Raw genomic sequence first — 22,175 nt, 5'->3', positions numbered from 1 at the left:
GGAAAAGTGAGGTTATTACACTGTACTTAGATTAGACAAGTAAAACAAAAATTCACCATCTTGCCCCCAACAAAAAGAAAAACAACTCCACATTTTACTTGAATTATCTGTGTATTTCTACAAAAAGTGCTTTCTGGCTTAGATCATCAGCAAGCCCATTCCTCTAACATTTCACAGGGATTACAAGGGGCTTCAAGTGTCCCTTACCTATTGCTAAGGGAAAATTTATTTCTTTATATTATAATCAATTTAGAATCAATGTTTCCCCATGTTCCCTCATATTTTTCTTTTTTCAGTGTCAAGACTCTCCCGTTTACTGACCGAGTTTCACAGGAAAGTGGTTTGTGGACAAGAAAATCAAAAAGAATAAAGGAATGGCTGCACTGGCCTTACAGTGCTGGGCTACAACACCCCAAGGTAACATAGATGAGGGAGAGCTGAGAACCTTCTAAATTATAGGGACTGGAATGAAAGCAAACCTACTGGTGCAAGTTTTCCAAAGTTTTTATAAAAGAAGACAGTTTGTTTTTCAGTGCTAATGCTAAAGGTTCTGGAACAATAACTTTTATTAATAAGGTTTATTAACATTATATGAACATTAGATTATTATGTGAAATAGAAAGAACTCTATACATTGTGACCAACTTAAAAAGAGGGAAAGAAAAAAGAAGCAGGGAGGTAAAGCTCAGATCAGTAATTTGAGTTGCCATTTTTAACTGAGAGGATGTATATATTTAATCATCCATCATTTACTTGCATATTACCAAACAGAGGGTTTTTGAATACTCAAAGTAGGGAGTAAAAGCAAACCACCTATTGAAAGTTAAAGGCTGTGAACTCTATAAGACCTCAGATTATGAACTTAGGTAATGGAAGACTCGCTCTCCACACATTCCTGTACAATAGAACCATACAGTCACAAATTGAGATGTGGGATGGAGTCTTCTTTCCTTACAATTTATTAGAAACTCAAACGCAAAAACTAGGTGTAAGGAGATCTAGATTACAAAGTACTAAAACTTTTCTAAGAACAAATTACATAAATTAGAGGATTTAATAGTTATGTTCAGTCAGCATGATTTGGAAATCATAATACAATTTTTCTGAAAATTAAAATAATTATAATTTTTTTCTGCCACAGGGCAACAGGGTGGGTTCTATAAAGAATCTGATTTCCCTTACTAATTAAAATACACTTAATATATTTAAATATAACTGAGTTTCATAAATGACCATTTTGTCACCTGGCTATAAATGCAAAACATACTGCAAAAAAATTGAAATACATTAAAATATTGACATTAAAATGGTAGCAAATAATAGAAAGATACGACTTTTAAACATTATTTTACAAGTGTGGAAATGATCATACTAGAGAGAAAAAAATGGAGTTGCATTTTCCCTGTAATAAGGAAATCAGACTTTATTAAAGAAAGCTGAACAACTAAGATTTTGTTTGTTCAGATGCTGTATTGTAAATCCCTTTTCTTTGGTTGTCAAGAGAAGCAGAGGGTACAAAATATTTACAAATCATGGAGTAAAATAAATTACATATTTGCAAGCGAATTAGGCTGAGCAAAGTTCTAATATGAGTTTAAAATTAGCCATGCTTTCTTCTTCACTCTCTCACACCCTGGGTCTCTCCATGAGGTTTTTCAGGCATTCAGTGTTAGCAGATATGGACTCCCTGGCTGGAGACTTACTGTCTTATGGACATAAAATAGAACAGTTTAAGTTGTCGGGATCTGTGAAACCCGTTAGATAGCTATGGGAAATCACAAAGCTTAGCTGGAGCAGAACTAATCATTCAAAATTACACTTGCTGTTAATCTCCTCAGATCGGAAAATAGTCAAGTCACTAAAGTTTCTCATCAAAGTCTCATTTTTGTTTTCTAAAAAGCCCCATTACCAAAAAAGAAAAAAATATTTTAACCAGAGAAAAATACATATTATTTGGCTCTCTTCCATAGGAGTTTGTTACAGGCTTGAATAATAATAATATTTTACAAACATAAGAATAACTCAAGGGAGAATTCGTTTACCAGTGCAAAGTATCTTTAAGTTTTCTTAGTTTATATATGTGATTACCTCAGGTCAATTCTACTTTTGGAAATTTAAATCTGCATTTTTTTACTAATTATATTGTGTTTCAAGATTTCATTAGTTGCAAAAGAATATGATTTCACCTTTTTATAGGTAACTTAGAGATCATCATGAAACTTAACATACAATTTTTAGAATATATAATTTGATAAAAATAACAGTTATAAATAGATTCTTTGTAACAAATTATTTATATGGCTATATGTTTTGATGAAAAGTAGAAAGAAAAATCATGATTACATGTTATTTGTGTGGGGCTTTTACTCAAGACAATATGCTTATAGCACTATTTTAAGATCATAGCTTTTTAACATGCATTATTTTACCTTTATTAGACGTTTAGAATGTTTTTTATGGTAAGTATAAACTATGCAAAAAAATCAGCAAATAAAAATTTTAATAATTGAGTTTTAACTGATATTATATTTTACAGAGTTAGTACTTACTGTCCCTTGAAATCAAATGGCTTTCCCTTAAAATATACTCCCTATATCAAAACATTAATTTAAAAACACTAGAGTTCTGCCTAACCTGTGGTGGCACAGTGGATAAAGCATCAACCTGGGATGTTGACTTCCCTGGTTTGAACCCCTGGCCTTTACCATCAAAGTACATACAGGAAGCAACTACTATGAGTTGATACTTCCTGCTTCTCCCCTTCTCCTCCCTCTTTCTCTTTTTCTCTTACTCTCTCTCTCTCCCCCCTCCACCCTATTCCCTAAAAATCATTAAATAAAATCTAAAAAATAAATAAATAAAAAGTAAAAGCAGTACAGTTCTATCAAAAATATTTGTTTCATAAGCAATTCATATTTTTCATTTTATAAAGTGTTCATTTATAAAAGAATCTCACAACAGTATTTATACTATTATGCTAATAAAACCCTTGATAATTAAAAATAACCAGAATATTATTTTTCACTTACAAAACTGCTAATTTTGCCAAGTATCTATACCTTCAAAACCCTTTTTTGTGCTAAAGTGAAGCAATTGTAATTAACTACCTCTCCTTCTACTATTTTTATAAAAACTCTAAGCCTCACATTAGCTACTTAACCTCTTAACAACATTTATACATAATTTTTTCTCATTTTTAATTATGCCTTATATTTCTGTATTTGCATATTTTATTGTAAATTTTTATTGTAAAGATCTTGTGAATAGGACACAATTCATAAGCACAATTCATATGTCTGCAGCTCTCACATTTTGAATTCAAAATAAAAAAAGAAAAAATATGAACAATAAAAAGGTAATAAGTACATATCAACAATTGAATCTAAAAAAACAAACAAACAAATAAACAGAACAGAAAAAAGACTCAGAGATAGAAAAAATATTTTAATGGCTGCCAGATGATAAGGGGTAGGGAGGGGTTGAGAATACAAATTGGTTGTTACAATATAGTCATGGGGATGTAAGGTACAGCATATGAAATATAGTCAACAATATTCTAATAACTATGTATGGTGATAGGTAGGAACAATATTTATTGGGAGTGATCACTTAGTAAGTTATCTATTGTCTAATCACTGGGGTGTACACTAAAACTAATATGATATTGTATGTCAACTATAACTGAAAATTTTAAAAAATTTAAAAATATGACAATTCAACAAAGTGATTTTGAATTGATATTTTAACAAATATGCCAAACAGACAAACACCTCTTTTAAAAAATTGACCCAAGAAGATACTTATAAAACTTAACTATTGTTTATTCCTTATTGGCTCTACTCTTTTGCTGAGTATTGAAAACACATTTTACTTTTCCATGAAAAAGGTTTTGTTTCTGGGGAAATTCTACTATTCAAATCCAAGTTGATTGTATTTTATTTAATCCTTAGATTAGCATAACTTGGTTGTATTGTTTATTTCATAAAAATATAAGTAAGTGGAGGCTCATAAAGATCAACTAACACATAAGAAGCAAAACTTGGATTTGAACAAGATTCTGTCTTAGAGTTAAAGCACTGCATCATCCCAAAGCTGTATCCTGGCCTATAAAACCCACGAACAGAACACTTTCTATAAAGAAGGAATTTAAATAATTTTCAAAAACCTGCATGTAAGGAAAATTTAGCTTTTTCTCCAAAAGACATTAATTCCACTCAAAAATTAAAATGATAATCTAACAAAAAATATGATATTGTACATACTTTTTAAGATTTAGTTTAAGCTATTAAAGAAGACAGTTCTTAGAGTATTTTAGTTAATTATGTGTTTCTGGATTCTCATGAGAAGAAATAATATAAATCCATACTAATGATCTTAACAAATTCTCAGCACTACAAGATGGATACAGTTCAGTAATATTTCTTATTGTTTACAGGAGCACATTATAATCATAGCAAAGATGCAATGATGAGAAATACAGAACAAAGTCAAATGAGACCATTAGATTATAAAGTGTTCTGGTTTTAGACCTTTCATTGTAGAAAAGGCACATTCTCCAGCCACTTCTGATTACTGTGAATTCTGGTCAATCTATTTGGTCATTTTAATTTTTTTAAAAAGACTAAATCAGTTTATTTTATATATCTCATTTAAGATCCTATTTCCAAATAATGAGAAATTAACTGGTCTTGTTCTATGATCTATATTATCTTATGCAAAATGTAGATGCTCCAGAGATTCACTTAGTACAGGGGTCCCCAAACTTTTTACACAGGGGGCCAGTTCACTCTCCCTCAGACCATTGGAGGGCCAGACTATAAAAAAAAACACTATGAACAAATCCCTATGCACACTGCACATATCTTATTTTAAAGTAAAAAAACAAAACGGGAACAAATATAACATTTAAAATAAAGAACAAGTAAATTTAAATCAACAAACTGACCTGTATTTCAATGGGAACTATGCTCCTCTCACTGACCACCAATGAAAGAGGTGCCCCTTCTGGAAGTGCGGTGGGGGCCGGATAAATGGCCTCAGGGGGCCGCATGTGGCCCGCGGGCCGTAGTTTGGGGACCCCTGACTTAGAATGTTAGAAATACTCAGAACCAATGCACCAAGGCAATTTAGGAAGGCTTTGTTCCCTATTTTTAAAAGTAATTATTTTTCTAATTTCAAGAAACTTGTACTACTATCTTATGAGTTTTGGAAAACTCATACTAATACCTAAAATTTTTCTTGTAGAGGTCATAATTTTCTATAGTTAACCTAGACATCTCCATTAGTTCTAATCAATTGCTTGTTATTTTTCAGTGAAATTCAGGACATAGAAACATTATTTTACCTCTAGAGACTTGGGACCATGTATATGCCTTTCTGTATCTTGTTGTCTAATACTGATTTACTTTATTTTTAATCTAATTTTTTCAAATAAATTAATATGAATGTTTGCCAATCATATTTTAGAAATTATCACATCCTTTAAAAATTATGACAAAATTTATTTTTAAGTAATATTTTGAACATTTTAGACAACTATTATATTTTATATTGCTATTTAAAAAGAATTAAATTATATTTTGTTGGAGTATTTTAAAATGCTTTTTTGAGAATTAAAATTACAAAGCAGGTTATTCTACAGCTACATATCTGTGTGCATAATTCATTTTCTTATGAATACTTCATACACAATGAGTATGCTGACATAAACAATACCACTGGAATACTCTATACATTTTTTTAAAAATGCCTCTAAATCTTAAATTTAAAAGCCCAAAGAATGAATGTCTATAAACTAAAATTTCAATGAATAGGAAAAATTAGAAATTGAAAGTGAAGATTCTAAGAAGATGCCAAATCTGTCTTGCCACCTAAACTACAATAGTACTGGCAGAATCTGATTATTTTGCAAACATTTTGCACATCTTGAGTCTATTACAGATTTGCCACTTCTGTGGGAAGGTATGAACAGTAAACTGTAATGAATTTCAGTAAATTTCAACTGTTAGCACAGAAGCAGCTACCCACTACCCTACCCCATGTTGCTCCTATTCTCACTGTTGAATGCCCTCCTCTTCCAGTTGAAATTTCCAGGAAATAGAAGGAGTTGGTGCCAAAATAAGACCTTAGGTTGGCACCTCAGACTAATCCTTGGCATAGATATAGCCTGCAACAATCAAAATAACAACAAAAACCAAAAGTAAATGGAAAAACAACAAAAAAGAGTTAATGCTAAGGAAAAGAGAGCATCTAATCTCCTGCTTTACTACATTAATAAATTTAAATGTCTAGCTGTCAATATAAAGTCACACACAATGCATATAAACAGGAAAGCAGGAGCATTCAAATGAAAACTTAAATCAGAAGAAATGTTCCTGAAAAGATCTGATAGAAAGTACACTAGACAAACACTTTGAAACGTTTTTAAATATACTCAAAGAATGAAAAGAAGATGTCGATAATCAAGAGAACAATGTATGACTTACATGAAAATGTCTATAAAGAGACAGAAAACCTATGAAAAGAAACAGAAAATACACTTTAGATCTTAATGGTCATTAAAATATAAAATTCATTAGGTAGTTGTGAGTGAAAAGAAGAAAGTGTCAGTAAACTGGAACATAGGACAATAGAAATTCTTGAATCTGAAGAACAGGAAAAAAAGCTAAAGAAATGTCCATCAGATTAAGGGAACTGTGGGACATAATTAAGCAAACCAAAAGTCGTATTATGAGAGTACCAGCCTGACCTGTGGTGGCGCAGTGGATAAAGCATCGACCTGGAAATGCTGAGGTCGCCGGTTCGAAACCCCGGGCTTGCCTGGTCAAGGCACATATGGGAGTTGATGCTTCCAGCTCCTCCCCCTTTCTCTCTCTCCCTCTCTCTCTCCTCTCTAAAAATTAATAAATAAAATTTTAAAAAAAAGAGAGTACCAGAGAAAAAAAGAGAGAAAAAAGGAGCAGAGAGACTATTTGAAGAAATAAGAGCTACAAACTTCAGCAATAAAAATAAACATCTAGGTAACTCATGAATTCTAAGTAAAATGAAGTCAAACAGGCCCCCACCAAGATACATTATAATCAAACTTTTAAAAGATCAAACAAGGAGAGATGAATAACAATGAATGAAAATTGGACACAGGAAAAGTAAAACTAAAGAGGAAATTAATACTTACATATGCTTACATTAAAAAATAAGATAGATCTCAAGTCAACATTCTAACTTTCTAGGTACCCTGAATAGCAAAACAATGTAAAAACAAAACAAAACACACACACACACACACACAAAAGCAAGCTAGAATATACTATAAAGCTACAGTAAATCAAAATTATTATTGGTCCTATTTAGATCAATAGAATAGAATAGAGAGCCCAGAAATAATAGGAGCACATATAGTCCAATAATTTTTAACAAAGTTGCCAAAATCATTCGAAAGAGAAAGAAAAGTCAACAAATAGTGCTGTGAAACTGGATTTCCACATGCAAAAGAATAAAGTGAGACCTTTACCTAATAACATATGCAAAAATTAGCTCAAAATTGATCAAAGACCTAAACATAAGTCCTAAAGCACATATTCTTAAAAAGAAACTTAGAATCAAAGCTTTAGGACCTTACATTTTGCAGAGCTTTCTGGGATATGATGCGAAAGTCACCAGTAACTAAATAAAAAAAAAAATTAGAATTCACAAAAATATCGTGCATCAAAAGATCAACAAAGTATAATGTCTTTTTCCTCACAGAATGAGAGAAAATATTTACAAATATGTATGACAAAGAATTAACATCCAGAATATATAAAGAACTTCTAAAACTCAACAACACAATAACAAACAACCCTATTCAAAAATGGGCAAATAACTTGAAATACCTTTCTCCAAAGAAGATATATAAATGACCAATGTGCACATGAAAAGTCACTCTACATCTCTAAATATTAGGGTAAAGCATATTAAAACTACATTGAGATATCAATTCACACCTATGAGAATAGCTACTATCACAAAATAGAAAAATAACATGCATTGGTTATGATGGCAAGAAATTGGAGCTCTTGTAAATTATTGGAGGGACTGTATAATAATACAGCCTCTGTGGCAGACAGTATGGTGGATCCTCAAAAAATTAAAAACAGAATTGCAGTATGATCTAGCAATTCCTTTTCTGAGCATAAACACACAGTAAATAAGTACCCATTCATTTATCTCAGGTGACGTAGAAGAGTCAAATGTTCATTCAATGTGATATACAGGCACTCAGCTGTGCAGTCAAGATGGAGAGATGTGACTCATGCCTTAGTACTTATATTATGAGGTCAGAGAATAAAAATATTAGTATAACCCAAAACTATGTTTACAAAGGAATATAAAAAGATTTTACCAAAAATAATAAAATGAATTCTCACAAAAAAGCCTAAATTCATATTGGGTCATAAAGACTGGATAAAAAATAACTGAACGAGTTACAAATACTCAAACATGAACATAAGAAAGTGGAATGAATGGTTGGCACAGAGAGTGAACTTGCTCTGATATGTCAAGTGCTTATTTAGAAGAATGTTAGGAGATGGGGAGGAAAGAAAGGCTAGGGTATTAAGACACATGAGGCACACATATTTATACAAACACATAATACATACACATATAGTGTGGGGCAAAAGTAGGTTTACAGTTGTTGGTATGGAAAATAATACAAAAATAGACTCTGTATTTTGCATAATCAAAATTGTGAATATATTTTCCCCACTCTGTATATATGCATATATACTCTTACTATAGTCAATCAGTTATTAAATGCAATTATCTGAATCATAATTTATGTTATTTGATTAAAGAAATGGAAATATTCTCCAGTTTACATTTAAGTACCCTAGTGGCTGATCTTTCATACATCCTGGAATATCTTAATCCTAAATTAGATATCATTGTTATGTGCAATGGATTTTTTTTTGTTATGTCCAACACTTTATTGGTTTAAAATGTTAATCAGATTCTGTTAGAAAAAGAAGGAACACATGAGATAGCAACAGTAAGAAAACACAAAGCCATTATCTCCATGTCCACACCTGATGTAAAAGAGATGCAAACCAGAGTCATGCCAGTCCCTGAAAGCATTGTTGACAAGGCCAGTCCTTGGTGTTCAACCTTCCTACAGGATGATACTTTTGACGAAGGCTTTAGAACATTCCCCATGAAAGAATCCCAAACCATGTCATGTATAAAGGGAAAGCTCTATATTTCTCCTTGAACTCTAAAACTATTTATATACTACCATAAAAAAATTATGTAGATAGTAATGAAACTTGATAATTAACAATGAATTAATGTTTAATATAGTGAAAGGTGTTGAGCATGATTTCAAAAATTTTAGGGGTATAATATACATTTAATAGGTCTTCAAAATTCCTTATCAGTTAAATTCACCACCCAAATAGCTATGATGTCAGCCCACAGTGCTTCTTCACTAAAATCAAGAGAATTTATAATATATATCCTACCAAATATCATATTTACACTGCATATGAAAGTGTCCTGGAGAGTGTCTGTTTGAGCAGTGAAATGGGCTCTATTTTTTTTAAGTTTCTTGGAACAATGAATATTTTCATCCTCTTATGAATTAAGTTCTTATAAAACACTCATGAAATATTCATGCTTCTTTTCTCACTACCCACAAAACATCTTTCGTATATAAATTAATTTCATTTCAATATACCATATGTTTCTCTGATTTAAAAAGTATGGATGTATAAAAAATCTTATTACTTTTATTAAAAATTTTTTTTAAATATTTGTATAGAATCTTTCTTTTATCATTATGGCAGAGACCAGGCTGAGTGTAGAATTATGCATGAATTTGTCTCTTCATCTTGAAAAATGCAAGGAGGCTTCCAGCAGACAAGTAATTTTACTTAGGATTTATTTCAGTCAATTTTCTCTTAGCTTAGTTCCCCGTATGCTTTGATCTACACAGTTTAAATTCATTAAGATTTAAATTACATATAAATTTCTAATTTAGCTCTGTTTATTTTTACAGGCACAGTAAAAACAGTTCAAAATATTCTTGTTTTGAATTTTAGCATACAGAACTCTTTCTACTTCATGCAAATTAGAATAAATTTCCTTTCACAGAAAATATGGAATTAGTGTGGATTACTTTTTTTCCTCTTCCTCTGACATTCATTAGATTTTATTGCACTTGTGTTTAACATAGATTGATGTTTTTTACATCAATTTCTTTTTTACTATGTGAAATATAGTGATTTATAAATGATAAAAAGTTTTCCTCAGGCATTTATTCTTAAAACAGTATAATCACAGAAAGTTATTCTTGTAGATAATTTTAAGAAGGCATTGGAACTAGTTCTGATTTTAACATCGAAAGCAGTTTAGAACTAACTTTAAATATGATTATTTTTAGTTATTTCTAAAAGTGCAATATAATAATATGATGGAGAGAATTCCAGTTTCACCAGAGCATCTTTAATAGCATAAATTAAAAAAAATATTGGAATAAAAAGCATAATGTGTAATTTGAAATATTATAATAACTTTCAGCTACTGAGAAACTATAGAAAACTACAGATGCTCCCTTAAAACAAACTGCAATAGGGGGGGTTATGTCTCATTGATTATTTAAGACTCAAATCACTATTAGAACCATTTCATCATAATTTATAGCCAAAGAAGCATGTTGAAAACCCATATATGTTAGCATTTCTTAGTTTTTTATTTTCTGCTTTTTTAGTGAGGGGACAGGAGGCAGAGACAGAGTCCCACATGCACCCCAACCAGGATCCACTGGCAAACCCACTTGTGGGCTATTTCTGCCCATCTGGGGTGTTACTCCATTGCTCAGCAACCAAGCTCTTCTTAGCACCTGAGGTGGAGGTCATGGAGCCATCCTTGGTGCCCAGAACCAACTCACTCCAACTGAGCCATGGCAGGAGGAGAGGAAGAGAGAAAGAGGGGGATGGGGGAGGACGGAGTAGCAGATGGGTGCTTCTCCTGTGTGTCCTGACTGGGAATCAAACCCATGACATCCACATGCCAGATCGATGCTCTACGACTAAGCCAACTGACCAGGGCCTATGTTAGCATTTCAAACATGTAATAACTACCATAGGTTTTTTCATTGAACCACATAAATCTCTACACATTATTTATTTAAAAATTCCTGCTAATATAGTATAAAACAAAAGAAACTACATGGTAATATGTGTAAATACATGGTAATAAACACAAAGATAACAGGAAAATAAGGAAATTCCTTTTTATAATTGAAATTAACCATTGTAGGTGTGGTTGGGGAAAGACCTAAAAGTATGATCATGTCATCTGTCTGTAGAAACATCTTTTTAGGTACATTTCCAAAAAAATAAAATATATGTTTTATAACTTACATAATATTATTAACCAACACTAACTCAAACAATTTTATTTAAACAATCATACCAAAAATAAAATAAAATAATGAAAGAAAGTTTATAAAGTAACATAAAATATACCAATCATTTCTTTTATTATTTTTAATGGTACTATAACACAAACATAGAAATTTTTGAATTTAGAAAATTATCATTGTCAATATTGTAATTATCAATATATTAACAAATCAATTTTATTTAATATGGCTATGCTTTAAAAATTTAAAAAGACAAAATATAAAAATATAATATTACATCAAAAATAATGTTTATATTCAAAGATGAGATGCCAAGGGGAGGTATACTGATTAGACCTATAGAACAGATAAAAATCTAAGGTATTTTAAGAAGATGGGAATAAAAAATCTGAATGACCATTACACATTTGAATAATTATAATCTCGTGTCCTCTTCTCAAATTTAAGAGAAGACATATTCTTCTCTCTCATCTCTACACAAGATGAAGGTCTATTATATAGAAAAATTGGTCTAAAGAAGCACTAGACTCTGAAATTCTAATGTGACGAAGTGTGTGCAGTTGATATATGGGAAGAAAGAAGTGAGAACCATCTGATACAGGCAGCTTTTGCATACAGCCCTGGTAGCCAGCTATGTTGATAAAATAATTGAAAAACCTCAAAAAGAGCTCTACAAATAGCGGACATTTCACTGTCCTTTACTATGGGGATGTTAGAAATGTATGTGATCACAGTGCTTTCAAAGCCCTACTATTCCAAACAGAATCTAGTGCTATTTTTCTCTCACCTTTGAATATATACATCCAGACAAAGATCCCCAAATACTTGAGGAAAGTTTTTTATGTGAATAATAAAGAATAAAACAAATAACAACAACTATAAATAAGTCTAGGAAAAAAAAATCAGTGAATAAAAACAACTCTGAAAACAGGTCTCATTACAATGACCAGAGATAAAAGATTATACAGCATAGATGAAATAAGAAATGACAGAGAATGAAGGATTAAGAAATTTTAATTTAATCTAAAATATAATAAACAGAAAATATAACACAAATATTTAAAAAAATTAAATCAGAGCAAAAATATAAAAATACGTAGAAAAATGAGAAAGAAAGTACTTGAACACTGGAAATTAATCAAGAAAAACCAACATTTGATTAAAAAATTCTAATACAAAACAATGAGGAAATTTACAAAAAACAGCTAATTTTTTTCTATGATCTTACTCTTAAAGGTCATTAAAGTCCAGTTTTGAAAGTTAAACTATTCTCCAATGCAAATAATATAAAAGACCCATTATAAGCCATATCAAAGCCTGCTGTGCCTAAAAAAAAAAATGTGGCCTGACCAGGCGGTGGTGCAGTGGATAGAGTGTTGGACTGGGATGCAGAGGAGTTCAAAACTCGGAGGTTGCCGGCTTGAGTGTGGGCTCATCCTGCTTGAGCATGGGCTAACCAGCTTGAGCGTGGGATTATAGACATGACCCCATGGTTGCTGGCTTGAGCCCAAATGTTGCTGGCTTGAAGCCCAGCGGTCACTGGCTTGAGCCCAAGGTCACTGTCTTGAGCAACAGGTTACTCGCTCTGCTCTAGCCCCCAAGTCAAGGTACTTTTGAGAAAGCAATCAATGAACCACTAAGGAACTGCAATGAAGAATTGATGCTTCTCATCTCTCCCTTCCTGTTTGTCCCTTTCTATCCCTCTCTCTGTCTCTATCTCTCTCTCAAAAAAAAAAAAAAATAGTGTGTATAGTGTGTGGGTGTGGGTGGGTTCTGGGAAGGATGGGTGAGCATTGTGAAAAACTAGAAAACAGATGTGACTAAGTTCTCTAACAGTGGTGTCGGTAGGAAATTCCATACATGCAATAAACTTTTCATTATTGATGTGTAGCCCTGGTCTAAGTCTATATAAAAAATAGCAGGAGTGCAGTTTGGAAGATTCATCATTCCAAGAGGACTGCGGATGTCATTGAGTTCTGGGCACCTCTTTAAGGACAAAGAAAGGTACTAGGTAGTCACATCGCTGTAGTTGTGCCAAAATGTTTCTCAGTAGTTGAGCTATTAATCTTCACTTTCTTTTGATTTAAGCTTCTACTCAAAATTAGTTTGCTGACCTATCAGGCACAGGTGTACATTTTATAAATCCAAAACAATCTTGGAAAAAAGTGTTTACTGAATGCTAATTCTCCACAAAACTAAAAATGGCCTTCTCTATCTCAAAAATTGATATTTACTTTAGATTTTAATTAAAATCAAATATTTAGTAAAATGGAAACCCAGATGTGGAAAGTTTGAATTATATAGCATGTTATTATATAACCTTAATAAAGCATGTCCCAAAACTTCATTTAGTGTTTATAAACTTGATAACATAATGTAAAAATTAACATCTATAAATTAACATATACATACAGTTATTTCCAGCAAAGCTGCACTGAAAAGTTTAATGGAGCCAATGAAAGGACTGAAAAAAATCTATGTAATTGTACAGCTATTTTCAAATTGTAGTCAGTTATTACATTCTTCCATAACTAAAAACTGTAAGAACTTGAAAAATAAATTTTTAAATAAAAGTTAAATTTAGAAAATGCTATTTTCTTCAAATAAAAATTCTTTATTTTCAGGAACAAAGAGCAATTCTACTATATCCTCAGATCCAAATAAAGAAGAAAGTCTAATAATTTTGATTGAGATTGAAACGACTCTTATGTGTAATTCTAACTGGCTAAACCTTTCACAAGTCAAAAGTAATAGCTTATGCTATTTGGGAGGATTGCTTTTATGCTCTATTAAGAACTTGATATTTTAAAATATTTTAAAATTAAAAATATTTTAATTTTCCATTTTTATTTTGAAGGCTAAAAATGAGTAGTTGTTTTGCAAGATTATTATTTTCTCTTCATTTGTGCCCAATGGGTTGTCTAGAATACACTTTCAAAGTGTTAAATGACATGGCAATAAATGTGTCATGTGTCCCAACCAAAGTCTTGCTACACCTGTGATCCACATTTTTCACTCAAAATTAAAAGGTAGAATGACTCACATTCTATTTTTGAGTAGTATAAGTTGTTGATAATTAAAACTTCAAAATTTCTAGGTTTTGAAAATTAATTTATGTCACATAAGCTGCTGGAATAATCAGTAAGGTGTCAGCTAAAACTTAAAGAAGAATATATTAATACTCCCAGGTGTCAAATGTACCCTAAACCTAGGGCCAGGTGCAGAGGGGGCAGGTGAAATTCATAGGGAATTAATTAATAAGTTATTTAGAATTAGAATCTACTAACAGGAAAAAATTTATGCTAAAATTTTCTTGCTAAATAAATTGCAATCAAGAAAGAGCTGATATATATAGGTGGTGATATCAGCAAATTAGAAGTAGGTTCATGAATAGTATATAATAAATTAGGGAATTAAATAAAAGTAACTGAACATCAACTAAACTCATGTTAATTAGATTAAATAAATATAGCCACCTTGAGGGCAAAAAAACAAAACAAAACGTACTGGTTGAAATGTTTATGACAATATGCACCTGTCTTTTCATAGAGTAAACATAAATCTATCTTCTAACAAATGCCTATAGTTAATTAGCACAAACTATAATATAATGGCAAAAAGAAAGGTTTCTTCTCTATTCAAAAATATACGTGTGCTTTAAAATATGTCTTCAGATTTTCAATATTAGGGTCATCTACATAGCCAAAACTAAGTCTTCTAAGCATATGTACAAATTGTATAGGCCATTTTCAAAAATCTTTTTAAATGCACATATTATCCCGCAGAAAAGGAAGGCAAACTCCGAAATGCCAGAAATAAAGTGGATGGGAACTCCTGATGCTAGAGGAGAGCCATGCAGTTGTTTTTCCATCAATTATCGCAGTCCTGTTGAAAACATCATGGCTACTCAAACAACCGAGAGCTTTTGCCCCGATCTCTGATAAAAAAGATTGGGGTTAATTGTCCTCTCTGGTGAAAGACAATGCAAGACAGAGATTTGAGGCTGGGGAACCTGCAAGGAGCTAGAAACTCAAAGTTTTTGGAAGGAAGTAAAAGTGTGAACTAGAAACAGAAAGAGAAAGAGGAGAGAGAGGGAAAAAGAGAGAGAGGAAAAGAAACTACTAGCAACTAACATTTGCCTGGCTTTCACTCCACTTGCATTGCAGGGGACAGGTACTTGGAGGTCTGTCCCATAGACATCACTGGTGGAAGGGACAGCCCAAAGAGAACTACACGGCACCAGGAAAAGTTATTTGATTTCATTTCTCTTCCCAAGTGAAGATACAGTTCATGGCACCTCCCAACACTCAACTCCCTAAGATAAGGTCCAGCTGTCATGCGGTCAAAGAAAATATAAGTGCTGAATTGGATTTTATACATTTTAAGTTGTGCAGGACACAAATGAATCTATTTCTACTTGAGATGACTAGAAATCTATGGAGTGTACCAAAGATGTTTATAACCAAAGGGGGCATTGAAAAAGAATGGGTTGCTTTTTATAAATCATGTCTGTACTACAGTGAATTGAGATCATGCAATATTTTGTTTATATGACTATGATCTAATTTAAGGTACACATTAACATATCTGTAAAAGAAGAATAAACCATGGAAACAGAAAATAAATTTTCAATGGAGTTATTTTCCTTATGTAAAATCAAGGATATTAAAGCAATAGGACTTTGAATATTTTGGTTTCATCAGTAAGATTGAAGCTTTCATAATCTCAGGGCATTAACTATATATCATTCAGCTACTTTCCTTATTAATATTCAAGACTCACTGGAAAGTTTCTTATGCATGTTTGACTTCCTACATAATATATATACAGAGAAAGAATATACCTATCAAATATATTCTGAATGTCTAATTTCTGGGACAGTAACCTTTACTGTAAATTAACTAATGTCCTTTGTTATTATACAGGAGCCTTATAGGCATGAAAATATGCTTCAGAGAGATGGATACATGGGGTATAAAGTCAGGTTTTAAAACTTTATCGAGTTGGCCAGCTCAAGTCCACTGTAAATTTTACATAGTGTTGCAACTTTACAAAAAGTCTGTGGGTCTAGTGACCTTCTCTGCTATGTTGGAGGGGGTAGGTGTGATAGTGCTCTTTTGTCAAGTGCAATTTCCATAATTCTAAGATTTCACATTACTTTTCCTCATGGTTGTACTCAAGTACCCTCTTTGAGTGTTCTTCAGTATCACAAATAATTCATTTTCTCTTTGTCTTCCAAATTCTACCCTCTCTTACTATGTTTCTTTAAAAAAATAAATATTATTCCTGTTTCTAAGATAATAATATCTTTCATTAGAGTCCTTAAACTCACCCATTTTTTTTTATTTTTAGTACTATCTTTACACATCTTCTCTCCTGAACTAAATAGCACGTGAACAAAGAATACATCCAAAATCTCTCATCAGTAAAGAAATTATAAGAGCTGATCTGTCTAGGGCATGATTTGAAGCATAGGGTAAGTAATTAATGACTGATTGATAATATTTCTGACATTTATATGTAAAATCTATGTTTACTCTTAGGGAAAGCTAAACAAACAGGTGCCAACACAGGTGAGACTAGAATGATTTTATATGTTCTGTCTCCATTGTCTAGTAGAATAATTCTTCATAAGAAAGCTCATGCCTCTTACAGAACCCTTATACCACATGTGCAAGGGTTAAGGCTTGGCTAGTAGAGGAAGACACTGTAAAGTAATAATTTCCATATTATATTATGCTATTCTTTGGAGCTAATGTAGTACTATGACCCAAACAACAAAACCCAAATCTGATAATTTATTATTATTTTCTAGTTTAGTTTCTTCTTAAGGCGCCAAAACCCCACCCTCCAAATCCCACCCCCAAACAAAACAAAACAAAACTCACACTTTCACAACAGGAAATGCCACATAAGTAAAATGTAAAGTTATAAATTGTTGTAACTTGTCTGAGTTAGCTAATTCTATTACTCAAAATGCCATGACTGGTAGTAAAATTAGAGCTTAAAATTTTTTTAAAAATAAATTTTAGTAGGCAGACAAATTTTTATAAGTGAGTTCATAAATACATATATAAGGCATTTTATACTATGACTATCATACCTAATGAAAAGAATATTATTAATAAATGAAAACAACACACATTTCAGAATATTCAGTCAGCAAATCTCACATGTCAGCAATTGTTTTTCCACCACCAAAATTTTTATTACTTTTTCCTCCCAGAACTGAACTTTGGTGCTTTTGCTATACTCTTCCAATCTTACTAAAGATGCAAATTTTCCCAGTCTTTATTAAAGTTTTCTCAAAAGGGATAGGACAGTGGAAAATGTTATCCCATTTCTACTATATTAAATGAGAAAAAAAAGAAATTAAAATCTGATAACACAGATATATTTAAGATCAGCCTGAATTAATTAATCTACATACTTTGAATCATTCACTCACTTTGAACTCCATGGGAGCGTACTATTTTCCAGGTTTCTGATGCCACTTCTTTGACATCCACTTGATAGTGATGAATAGGCACACCTCCATGGGAATCCGGCTTGTTGAAAGAAATCTTGGCTGTGGTCTGTGACAACTCTATAATCTTCACCCCATAGGGACTGGATGGTACATCTATGAAGAAACAATTGCAAAGAAAGTATAGCCTAGGTAATACTGGTAGGTATTATTAAGACTTACGGTATTCTGAGAATTAGAAATAAAAGAAGGTTGCTGCCTATACACTTAACCTATGTGAATTATAAATCTTGCATAAATTGCTGACTGATCTGTTTAAATTGCAAGAAAGTATACACTAATCAATTTTTACTATCATAGCTAATAAACAGGAATGCATTCAATATCAAATTTCATTTATTGAGGGAATAATTTTACTTCTCCATTTTCTATACAATACAAATATTTTATTTGCATTCAAAGAAAACAAGCTTATGAGAAAGAATGTAGAAAAATGAGAGTATAATTAAAACATAATAAGAAATAATTTTTTGAATCATTGGTATAAGTAATTATGTCTTGTGAAAATGTAAGCTTTGTTTTTTTCATTAAAATTATATTAATTTGGGGGCAAGAGTTAAGTGTAGAGAAAATGTCATTATGAACTAAATAAAACTGCAAACTGTTTTAATTTCATTTAGGTATTATTTAATTAAAATAAACCTTTAGTTCAGATATTTGAGTTTTAATTCCTGTATTTAAAAAACAACTATAAAATCATTCTTTGACTGTTTTTGTTATCAGTCCGCTACTCACATTATTTCAAGCTCAATAAGGTATCCTGAGTGGAACCTTATTTTTTTTCTAGTACATATACAAAACTTTATAAAATGTTATCTAAAAGGCCACACAAAAAAGAAGAGAAAATAAGAGGTAAAACAGTCTTTATAAGGAAGTTAATGACACCTCTCTCCCAGAAACAAGAATTAGAGGCACATTAAACATTAAAGATATCTCTTTTTGTCTCTCAATTTATTTCTCTTTATTTTCAAAATCACATTTAAAATAATCACAAAGTTTGGTAATTTATGTATAATTAAGAAATCAGGAGAAGGCTTAGACTCAGAAGAGAAGAAAGGAAAGTTTAGGAAAGATCATCAGAACAAAGAACTGTCATTAGGGACCAAGGTTAAAATCATTCACATTCTTGTATTCACAATTACTATATATGGATAAGAAAAATGGACAGTGAAGAAGACTGATCGGGAAAAAGTTGATTACTTTGAGATATGGTTCTGAAGTATATCTCTACAGATCGCCTGGACCACAGAAAGCTGGGCAAGTGGGTACTGGAACAAATTAAGTCAGAAACATCACAGGAGGCAAAAGATGACAAAATTGAAGTCGCCTTTCTTTGGGCATATTACGAGAATGCATGGTTCTTTGAAAAAGACAATAATGCTGGGTGAAAAAGATGGCATCAGGAAAAGAGACAGACCAAATATGAGATGAATTAACTGTAAGAGAATCCATACAGATAAGTCAATAGAAGCTCAGCAGGGCTGGTGAGTTCATGACATTGCAGACATCAGTCATTGGTAGGGTCTCCAGGAGCCAGAGGCAACTCAACGGCATGTAATACACAATATTTATTATATAAATATATAAATAAATGTTATTTTATCCCTAGAATTAACTTTACAAAGACAAAAATAATAAACTTGATTGAAAATAATGCAGTAAATTTCCATTCAAATATAATCAAATATTCATATAAAAATTTAATGGCTGTCAAAAGTCAAATGTGCCATACATATTTGCTAAAGTTAAAAGAGAACACTGAACATCACATAATATATGCCTTATAAATAGTGCTGGGCAAGATCCTGGAGAGCAGGTTTATGACATTTTGGGGGTGTACCCTGTAAAAAATATTTAACTGTACATTTCAACTCTAATTAGTAACAGTAAATTATTTAAAGATCCTATAAAGTATATTATAACATTAAGATTTGGAAATAAATGTTTAGAACAGTGATGCATTTTAAAGACATTTGCGATTAAAATCTTACCTGAAAATAAAAATTTAAATTATTGAAATCATCTAAGTAGTAATACATAAATCTTATCATGCTTTTCATGTTTCTTTAATCCCTAAATTATAACTGTAGGTTACTGTCATCTGTACATTTGATCTAAAAGTTTGCAGAAAAGGAAAGAAATTGCACACACACATATTGTTCTTAACAAGACTGTTTAATTCCTTATTCCATGCTGAGTGATGCACTAATGTCAAATAGGCCTAAGTGGACATTACAGCAATGACAATATACAGTTTGATGATACATTTCAAAAAAAAAAGGTGATAAGAAATGGGGGAGAAGGAGAAGGTGTGATTCTTCTTGGGCTCCCAACTTATTTTTTTTTTTTTGGTATTTTTCTGAAGCTGGAAACGGGGAGACAGACAGACTCCCGCATGCGCCCTACCAGGATCCACCTGGCACGCCCACCAGGGGGCTATGCTCTGCCCATCCGGGGCATCGCTCGGTCGCGACCAGAGCCACTCTAGCGCCTGAGGCAGAGGCCAAGGAGCCATCCCCAGCGCCCGGGCCATCTTTTGCTCCAATGGAGCTTCGGCTGCGGGAGGGGAAGAGAGAAACAGAGAGGAAGGAGAGGGGGAGGGGTGGAGAAGCAGATGGGCGCCTCTCTTGTGTGCCCTAGCCGGGAATCGAACCCGGACTTCCACACGCCAGGCCGATGCTCTACCACTGAGCCAACTGGCCAGGGCCTTGGGCTCCCAACTTTAACCAGAGGGCATGTACACAGTTCTTGGTTTTTACACTCTCCATAGACATATGCACCATTTGTTAAACTGTGCACCTCAATATGGTACACCATCACAGAAACAAAAACCTCTTTTTTTCTTAAAACAGTGGTGCCACCACCAAGCTTTGCTCAGTAGGTACATTTTTCTGGCCAGACAGTCTATTTGCAAAGCTTCTGACTCTTATCCCATCTTTTCATTTACATTTATTTTGTGTTGGTCTCTTCTTTCAGCTACTTGACTAAAAGAAAATGTTTGCCTATGATACACAGCTCTACCACTATTCCTAAAGATATTTTTGCATTCTGATTTGATGAATACAATATTATTAAGAGTTTATACATGAACACATACATACATACATACATGTAACATGGAGAAAAGGGACTGGAATATGTTCAGTCCTCAGCAAATTATGATGAATTAAATACATATTTTGGCAATTAAAATATACAAAGATACAGAACATGTCCAAGTGAGTAGTGTGTGATGTGTCTAGAACATCTCTAGTTCTTCCCTCCACTTTCTCAGTCACATTCATCCTTGATTCTATTTCTCACAGACATTACTATTAGTCTCAAACTTATCTCATCTTTCCTGTATCCAATCCTTCTCTTCCTTCCTGTTTCTGCTGATAAGTCCCAAGCTTAGGAACCAACTGCTTCTGCCAGTAATGCCATTTGTGGCTCTCAGCTTCCTTTTCTATTGGACACCCCACCAAATTTCAATTCATATGGTGTATAAATGCAAAATCAATCTTCCTAAAGCACCACTCTAATCGCATCACTTCCTTGAGCTGGGTATTCAGAAGCTTCCTCTTCTTTACAATGGCAAACTTAGACTTTTCAGTCTGGCTTTCAAGATCCTGAATTATCTATCCTCACTGAGTATAAGCAAGTAGATCTTATTGTAAAAGACTATCAAACATAGTTTTATGTTTTTAATGGGGCTTGCAGTTGTTAATTTTCATACACAATACTCCCATTATCATTAGCATGTTTTTCTAAACTACTTCTTAGCACCTTCTAAGCTCAATAATTAATAAATTCCACCATCCAAGACTGGATGAATAAATATGTATTTCTTTATTTACTTTTCCCCTTTACTGGTAGCAGTAAAGTTGGATGAAGAGCCTGGATATGTATCATCAGAATCTAAGGATCCAGTCTAGCCTTGCTCGCTTTCTTAACTGTAACCTTGTACAAGTCCCTTAATCCTTTCAATCATTCGTACTTTTATCTCTAAAATGGAGAGTAGAATAATATCCACTGCTAGGGTTGCTATGAGTGCCAAAACAAGTGTTACAGAGGTCTTAAAACATAACCTGAAATACTAAGTACTTAATAAATGCTAGTCATTATAGTTATTGCCATCTATTCCTGATAACCATGCTTCAATTGTATAGTTTTGTGTCCACTGATATATGCCAATGTTTTAGTCAAATGGTAGGTGACAGATTAGAATGTTGAAGTTCAGCTTGGAAATCTAAGGGTGTCATAGGACCA

At 32.5% G+C, this 22,175-nt stretch overlaps 1 protein-coding gene across 2 annotated transcripts in view; it reads right to left on the bottom strand.

The window, feature by feature from the left end:
* NCAM2 (neural cell adhesion molecule 2) overlaps window positions 1-22,175 on the bottom strand; it is a 562,390-nt gene that overhangs the window by 74,740 nt on the left and 465,475 nt on the right. For both annotated transcript variants that reach the window (XM_066369923.1, XM_066369924.1), the window contains exon 12: window positions 17,850-18,023. In XM_066369923.1, coding sequence (XP_066226020.1) covers window positions 17,850-18,023 — 174 coding nt within the window. The remainder of the gene's footprint in view (window positions 1-17,849; window positions 18,024-22,175) is intronic.

This window comes from Saccopteryx leptura, chromosome 2 (assembly GCF_036850995.1).
Source record: "Saccopteryx leptura isolate mSacLep1 chromosome 2, mSacLep1_pri_phased_curated, whole genome shotgun sequence".
NCBI lineage: Eukaryota > Metazoa > Chordata > Mammalia > Chiroptera > Emballonuridae > Saccopteryx > Saccopteryx leptura.
This window is presented reverse-complemented; position numbering and strand designations above follow the sequence as displayed.